This window comes from Haplochromis burtoni, unplaced genomic scaffold, assembly GCF_018398535.1.
Source record: "Haplochromis burtoni strain Fernald_Lab_line unplaced genomic scaffold, NCSU_Asbu1 Contig_706, whole genome shotgun sequence".
Lineage (NCBI taxonomy): Eukaryota > Metazoa > Chordata > Actinopteri > Cichliformes > Cichlidae > Haplochromis > Haplochromis burtoni.
Window position 1 is genome coordinate 85,507 of NW_024583067.1, and position 8,807 is coordinate 94,313.

The 8,807-nt window shown below is 41.1% G+C and overlaps 1 protein-coding gene across 4 annotated transcripts in view; it reads right to left on the reverse strand.

Annotated features, from left to right (window-relative positions):
* The window catches only part of LOC102312819 (metabotropic glutamate receptor 8), a 139,116-nt gene that overhangs the window by 31,136 nt on the left and 99,173 nt on the right, over window positions 1-8,807 (reverse strand). For all 4 annotated transcript variants that reach the window (XM_005949909.3, XM_042215373.1, XM_005949908.3 and 1 more), the window contains 3 exons: window positions 2,734-2,869; window positions 316-470; window positions 88-225 (listed from right to left, as the gene is read on the reverse strand). In XM_005949909.3, coding sequence (XP_005949971.1) covers window positions 88-225; window positions 316-470; window positions 2,734-2,869 — 429 coding nt within the window. The remainder of the gene's footprint in view (window positions 1-87; window positions 226-315; window positions 471-2,733; window positions 2,870-8,807) is intronic.

Below are 8,807 nucleotides of genomic sequence, written 5' to 3' on the forward strand. Positions count from 1 at the left end.
TGTTCTCATGCAATAGTGTTATGGGCTATTGGTGCAATTGTGTGAATAAATGTCATTGTACATTGATAATGACAAAGACAAAGATACCTGTACATTTCTTGGGACTGCCAGGTCTCTTGCCATGCATGCCCAGTTTACAGCTAAAGTTTTCCTCCCAGAACTCAGCAAACCATATGTTCCTGCGGTTATTGGACAAAGAGCGACTCTTGAAGTAACGGTCAAATGCTACCAAAAGAAGGAAAACATAATTAAAATCAGGATTTCTTTCAAAACATCCTGAAAATCTGGTCAAGTCAAGGTTGTTTCTGGCCTCACCATCCACAGATGCCCTCTTAGGAAGGATGGTGATGGCGCCTTCGGCTACCCGCTCCTGCTGGACTACCGGAGAGATCTTGGACCCCCAGCTGTCGGATCCCACCCACAGGAAGTGACCTGTCAGATTGTTGCTTTTTGCTGCATCCAGGATTCTCCTTTTAGCATCACAGGTGACGGATGAGACAGTCAAAGGGGAGAAGAGGGAGCCAATTCTCATTCAATATTTTATTCGTATGTAGCATGAACATGCAGCGTAAAAAGACATCAAGAAAGTATACGCACAAGACATACACAACCAAAGCACCACAAAACAAGACGCTGCAGATCTTTCATGCTTGATGCCTAAAAACTGTCTTCATCTAAACTAAAACTACTAAAAAAATAAATAAATAAATAAAATAAAAATATTCCCTCTACTCGGAAATAAAAGAATTTCCCAGATGAAGCTGTTTGTTAAACAACCATTGTTATTAATGTAATTTACTGGTTATTTAAATTGTTATTTTACAAAGAAAGAAATGAGGAAATAATGTTTGTAGTTAATTATTAACGGAATAATGTAAGTTTATTTATTTTAATTTTTTGTGTAAAAAAATAATTGCTTTATGAATAATTTAATGTATGGCAGCTGGTAATTAACAAGTATTTTCTCACTCCAAACCCTTTTAACATACTAGATAGCATACATCCTCCATACATCCTATAACTGCTTATTTAGTTCAGATTTGTGCTGGAGTCTCCTGCAGCCCCCACACCATCTGGTTTCCCATCTTTCTTAGACTGGTAACTGGTCCATGGTGTACTTTGCCTTCCACACTATCACAAAGTAGAAAAGCACAGTTGTCTACTGTGCAAACTGCAAACCAGCAGCCAATTATGCCCTACAAGGATTTGTGAAGCCTGGCAGCACGACTGGCAGCCAGGTAAAAAGGTGGCAAATGCTGGTAGACCTCAGGAAAGACCTGGTCTTTATGAGAAAGGTCTGGACAACCACTCTCTGATCTGATTTCGCCATGTGGTAAAACCAACAACCTTTATTTGTCACATACACAATTATACAGAGTACAACATGTAGTGAAGTCCGAGCTGCAAACAGGCTGCAGACCTAGCCGCACCCATTGCAGGGCTTGGTTTTTTAGCATGGGGGTCTAGCCAGGACTCTTACTGGATAAAGGGTGGGAATCAAACTTGTGACTCCCGCTCCAAATGTGTGTAGTCATACCACTACACTATCCAGCTGCAGGTACATAGAGGAGAAGAGGGTTCTGCTCATTGAGCTGACCATCACTTGGGAGGGGGGAGTGACAGCAGCCCATAAAAGGAAAGGTGTCAGTTTTTGGCGGTATGCCTCTTTCTGTCATGAATCGGCTGTGGCAGGCAGGGTGTAGGGCCCAGAATGAAGGCCACTCAGACAGAAGCGTAAACTCAAAGAGGCTGCTTTTATTCCAGTAACAAAAAAAACTCCATAAACGATAAACTTCCAAAAACCGAAACTGAACTAGAAACTGATACTAAACAGTAAGAAACCTGGAGACGAGGCACACAGAGGGAAAACCAAACAGCATGAGGGGACGACACGACACTGACTGAGAGAAACACAGGGCTAAAATACACTGAGGGATAATGGGGGAATGGGACACAGGAGGAGAGCACACTTGGGAGTAATCAAACACAATAAGACCAGAGGAAGCCAAACTAGACAACAAAGTAAAACAGGAAACACAACACATAGACGCGGATTTGACAAGGAGAGACAGCTGACAGGGGGACACAGAGCATCCATGGAACACTGAGAGAAAAACCAGAATACTAAGAACGCTAACATAGAAACCAAAATATTAGAAATAATAAATACTGACAAAATCAAAGTTCAATAACAACGCAAACTCGAAACACTGGGTCACTGACCCATGACCGTGACACTTTCATGCATCATTTCGATAGAGGATACACACGTGCATCCTCAGTGATAGCTCTTCCATTAAGCTTTTGTCTCTTTTTCTAAGTTTTAGACTCTTCCAATACTTTTGTTTTTCATGTTTGTCCTGAATCAGCTTAAAATTAAACCTGACTTTTTGTTTGTTATCCCTGCTTATCAAAAAGATGAGCTTCAGGCTTTTATTAAGATTTAGATCTGCAATTAGTGAATGACATTTTCATGTCCTACTCATGTTAATGCACATGTAAAAATACTTTATTTTATACTAATGGCTGGCCCAGTTATGTGAACACATTCCTACAGTCATACTCAAGTCTTTCATCATGTTTAAGTAAAGAAATTCTTTCAACATTTACAGTATAGTTTTTCCCCTTTTTTGTACTAGTAGTATCATAAAATCATATAATCATAATAAAGTACAAATTAAATAGGATCTTGGAATACATGTTAGATGCACAAGAAATAACCTTTTTCTTTACCGAATGTCGTCTTCATTGGCGAACATGATGACAGCGCGGGCATTGGGTGTCTCCACTAAACGGAGGATTATCTTATCAAACTCTCCAGGTCTCGGCTCACGAGGAATTTTCAGAGACTGAGCAATGCACACCCCTCCTGAGAGTGACAGAGGGAGAAAAACAAATATTTAATAAACAAGACTGAGACTGCTAGGGCTAGCCTCATTTTAACCTTCTGAGGTGGTAATTATTACAAAACAATTCTATTACAGTCTTAAAGTCTACTCATGTATATTCATATAAGGACATGATGTGATTTCTTTTTAACTCTGTCCTGTCTGGCAGCTTTCACAATTAGAATTATGATCTGAATACACTGTTGTTCGTGTGCTACTTTTATCTTTTTAGTTAATCATTTCTTTTTAGTGTTATTTCATTTATTACTTTATATGTGTTGTATGACAATGTGAACAAAATGAAAGAGAAAAGAATAATAATAGGAAGAGGAGAGAAAATATTGGAAAATGTAATAAAACAAAGGAGCGCAAACAGAAAAGAATGATGATTCGCCAACTATTACACCTATACAACCCAAATTTATTTTATCTTGGTCAAATTTTTACTCTGATACTCACATATGACAGCACATGAATCATCACACTTTTATCTGCTGTCAGTGAAACATATGCACCAATGTGATTCTGCATTTCCTTGTATTAATACATCTTAGATTATTTGTGAATCATTTAACATCCCTTGAATCATCCTTAAAATTTGTTTAAAGATTTCTTACATTTAGTTTTTCATGTATGATTTTTAATTTGTTTTTTTACTCTTTCAGTCTGGATACTGCAGCCGGGAAGACCTGGGTCATGAATAAGTCTTCCCGCATGATAGTGACCCAGAACCCACTGCTAAGGCAACAAGGGAATGGCAATAGAAGAAGCACATTAAGGGCACTGAGTGGCGTAGTCAGTCTCCAGGCCTCAGTCCTATATTAATCTGTGGAGGGAACTGAAGCTTGGAGTTACTTAGTGGCAGGCAAGAAAACAGAACAATATTTTTGATAGATTACTCAGTGATTAATTCCAGCTCAGTAGGGGTGCAATGATCAGCTGCATGTGTGATACTGTCAGATTTATCTACAGCCAAGCAAACAAATATGGAGAATAAATAATTAATTTACTTGAATGTATCAGTTCTTTCAAATCAATATTATCTGTACTTTATATTAAATAAATAGTTGTTTCCCGTACCTTCTTAAACAAAGACTTGTTAAACAATTTGAAGAGAGAGGAACAGTGTCACCTGTTCAAGCTAAGCTCAGAGCTGCAGAGAGAAAGGTGGAGATAAAACATTTAAGACCCTGCTGCCATTATCATTACCAACAAGTTGAAAGGGCATTTACTCTTTCTCCCCAGACTGCTTCAATCAGACTAAAACCTCCATTCTTAACTCAGTTCTGCACTACACAGACCCATCAGCACATCAGATTGGAGATGCTGTCTGTAATTTAAGGAATTATGTTTTCGAGGGTTTAAAGGTCATGGTACTGACAGTGTGACTGCAGATGCTCCATCTCACATTTTAGTGAGAGCACATCTTGTCATTCAACTAAAATCTGCTTTTCTTCACACTTGAATAAAATTGAGGATTTGTTAACAACAGTTGTTTTTGTTTCCAATTTGTTCTTTACATGTAATCTGTATTCTTCTGCAATGATAACAACTACAGAAATGTCATTTTAAGTTAAAAGAACTATTCAGCGTGCTGTTCAGTAAAGTTAACTAGTGCTCATTTGAATACAAAAAACAAGAGCTGGTATGAGCATGTAATAATGTTCTCTACGTTGTAAGCTACTAATATTTCAATGTCAAAATTTAGATAAGACACCGATCCTGTTCATAATTTTTATGGACAGGATATCTAGGCGTAACCAAGTGGCGGAAGGCTTTCACTTGGGTGGCCTCAGAATATCATCTATGCTTTTCGCAGATGATGTGGTTCTGTTGGTTTCATCGGGTGATGGCCTCCAGCTCGCCTTGGAACGATTCGCAGCCGAGTGTGAAGCAGTGGGAATGAGAATCAGCACCTCCAAATCTCAGGCCATGGTCCTCAGCCGGAAAAGGGTGGAGTGCCCACTCCGCGTTGGGGACGAGTTCCTGCCCCAAGTGGAGGAGTTTAAGTATCTTGGGATCTTGTTCATGAGTGACGGGAGAAAGGAGCGGGAGATCGACAGACGGATTGTTGCTGCGGCCGTAGCGATGTGGATGCTGTCCCGGTCTGTTGTGGTGAAGAGAGAGCTGAGCGTAAAAGCGAAGCTCTCAATTTACCAGTCGATCTACATCTCTACCCCCACCTATGGTCATGAGCTTTGAGCAGTGGCCAAAAGAACGAGATTTCAGATACAAGCGGCAGAAATGAGCTTCCTCTGAAAGGTGGCTGGCCTCTCCCTTAGAGATAGGGTGAGATGTTCGACCATCCGGGACAGGCTCAGAGTAGAGCTGCTGCTCCTTCACATTGAAACGAGCCAGTTGAGGTGGTTCGGGCATCTGACAAGGTTGCCTGCTAGGCGCCCCCTGGGTGAAGTGTTCCGGCATGCCCCACCCCACCGGGAGGAGGCCTTGGGCAGATCCAGAACACGCTGGAGAAATTATATCTCTCGGCTGGCCTAGGAACGCCTTGGTGTTCCCCCGGACAAGCTGTAGGAGGTGGCTGAGCAAGCCGACCCCGGATAAGTGGAAGAAGATGGATGGATGGATGGACAAAGCGTCTAACACATGACAACATGGGTTATTCATTACAAGCCCTAATAAAACGTCAGCAAGACTCAAGCTGCAGAATATAGAGGTAACTGCAGAGATGCTATTTTTAATGCCAGGCTTTAGCTTCCCAAAACCTTTTTCTAGTGTTATTAATCAGCCAGCCAAATGCAGCGTATACATGGATGTAAGAATGAACTCACTGAGCACAAGCCATTTATTGAGGTTGACGGTCAACCATACCAAAAAAATAAAGAACAAATTAAAAAAGGGGGAATAAGACTTTCCTAACAGAAACTAAACTGAGCACATCACTAGGAACTAGGACCATAGAAACATGCTCTTAAAAACGTTAACACTGTCTGTGAAGCTAGATTTAAGAAATAAGTCTTTAAAGTTGAAGTAGGGCTCCATGGTGTAAATTTACCTTTACACATGTTTCATGTCTACTTGAAGTCTCTCAAAAACTCAGTTTTCATTATCTCTTCTTTACACTTAAGTATTAATATTCTACTTTATGACAGAATAAAAGGGGGCTCTTTAGATAACACAACACTGAGATCATTGCATCATGTAGTGTTGTACATAACTTTAACTTGGGGTGTTAAACGCAACTGAGCTCCCGTTAAAACCCATCAATCATCTGTCTGTAAAACAATAATGATCCCCTTTAAAATGTTTATAATAACATGGACTTGATGGCTTTACATAGTTTAGATATTTCTACTGAGCTGCACATAAGGCTTTAACACTATACAGTGCATCCAGAAAGTATTCACAATGCTTCACTTGTTCCACATTTTGCCATTTTAGAGCATAATTTGTGTGGTAAATTCAGTTGACTGGATATGATTTGGAAAGTCACACTACAAGTCATGAAGTCAGACATGATATGTCAGACCATAAAACAAGCCATGAAGTCCAAGAAATTGTCTCTACACCTCTGAGACAGAATTTCATCAAGACACAAATCAGGGAAACTGTCACGGCTGGCGGAGTGAGCCGTGTGGTGTGGAGGAAAAGGAGGACCCAAAATGCAGCAAACTGATGATACGAGTGTTTATTTACAAGTGGTGGAGTAGCAAAACAGGCAATGAGGCATGGCAAAACAACTGAAGAAACCTAAACTGGGAGAACTAAATGACAAACCTGAGACCATACAAAAGGGGTGCGGGGCAGAGAGACGCAGAGACAGGAAAGGAACACCATAGAACGCAGATAACGCAGAGATACGCAGAAATACACGGATGAATGCAGACGAGCCGACAACCAACACAGACCGACACCCACTAAATATACACACACAAGGTAATCAGGTAATCACACACAGGAGGGAAGAACAGCTGAACCTAATACACATGAGGACCGGAGGAGACAAGCTGAACACCATGACAACAGACACAGACCTTCAGAACAGAACAGGAAATCCAGAACACGAGCCTTCAAAGTAAAACAGGAAACACAGACTGATTTACAACACAACACGAGGACATGAACAGAGCACCAAGGACAGACACAGGTAGGGCTGACAATACACCAAACTACAGGTTCAACCCTAAACTAATACAAATCAGAATAAACACAAAACGCTGGGTCAACGACCCAGGACCATGACAGAAACCATACAGAAAAATTTCTGCAGCACTGAAAGTCTGACTGAGCACAGTGGCCACTATCACCTGTGAATCTGGAAGAAATGTGGAACAACCAGGACTCTTTCTAACCAATCTGAGCAATTGGGGTAGATTGGGGCATTAGCCAGGGAGATGGCTAAGAACCTGGTGGTCACTCTGACAGAACTACACTGTTGCTTTGTGAAGAGAAGAGAACCTTCTAGATGGACAAGCCTTTCTGCAGCACTCTATCAATCAGGTTTGTATGGTAGAGTTGCCAAATAGATGCCACTTGTAAAGGGGACATGACAGCCCACCTGGAGTTTGTCAAAAGGCACCCGAAGCACTCTAAGGCAATGAAAAACAAAGGTGTGATGAAACAAAGGCTGAACTTTTTGGCCTGAAAACCAAGTGTCATGTCTGGAGGAAACCAGGCACCGCTCACCATCTGGCCAATGCCATCCCTACAGTGAAGCATAATGGTGGTGACAGCATCATGCTGTGGGGATGTTTTTGGCAGCAAGAACTGGTCAGTGTCAAGGGAATAATGAAGCAGTAATGTACAGAGACATCCTTGATGATAACCTGCTCCAGAGTACTCTGGACCTTGGACTGGGGTGACGATTCATCTTCCAGCAGGACATGACCCTAAGACACAGCTAAGATAATAAACGAGTGGCTCCAGGACCACTCTGGAACATCAGCCTGATTGAGCTTTTGAACTTCTGCGAAGAAAATAGGAGCTTCGAGGCTATAATTGCTGCCAAAGGTGCTTCAACAAAGCAATGAGCAAAAGCTGTGTTTACTTACCTACATGTTATATTTTTAATTTTTATTAAATTTGCAAGAATATTAATTTCCATTTCCTGCATAAGAGGAAGAACTAGTACATTAATTGGGACTACTTTCATTAACTGTTAGGTGCGGCTGTGTGCAGACAGGAAAAGGACCCAAGGTGCAGACTCCAGAGACAGATGTAAACTCAAAAACCATTTTAATGTTAAACTCAAATATAACATAACTGGAAACGATCAAAAAATAAACTAATACCGGAGGACTGACAGAACACACAGCTTGGTAAATGGTAGATCGCGACACAGACACCAAGAAACACAGGGCTTAAATACACAGAGGGAGCAGGGAATGGGTAACAGGAGGGAAACACAGCTGGGGCAAATCAGGCCTAACGAGACAAGGGGGAAGCAAAACCAGACACATTAACATCAGACATGGACTTTCAAAGTAAAACAGGAAACATAAGACAGACTCACGGGCAGGCACTATAACAAAAGGGAACAGAGAACGTGGGAACAGGGCAGACACAAACACTGACTGGACACGGGGATATAGGAACTTAAGATACACAGACACGAACTAGACAAGGGGATGCAGGTGATAGGGGAGAGAGAGCAACTAAAGAAGACAGAGACATAAGCCATTAGATAGAACTCAAAGAAACCAAAAACTAGACAGTATAAATAATATAAACTCAAAAGCCCTGGGTCGACGACCCAGGCATCCTAACATTAACCTACAGTTGACGCTGTGAAAAAATAGTAAGTAAAAAATAAACAACAGCATGTGTGTTCATGATGAGAAAAAGAGAATTATTTTATTAATGTCTGAGTACTAAAATACTAAGATGGCGCCGAGTATGGCAGCCTCGTCGCGAGCTCCCCCAAGCAACGGCTTTCTTCTGTGTTTAATTTTACTTTTCCTT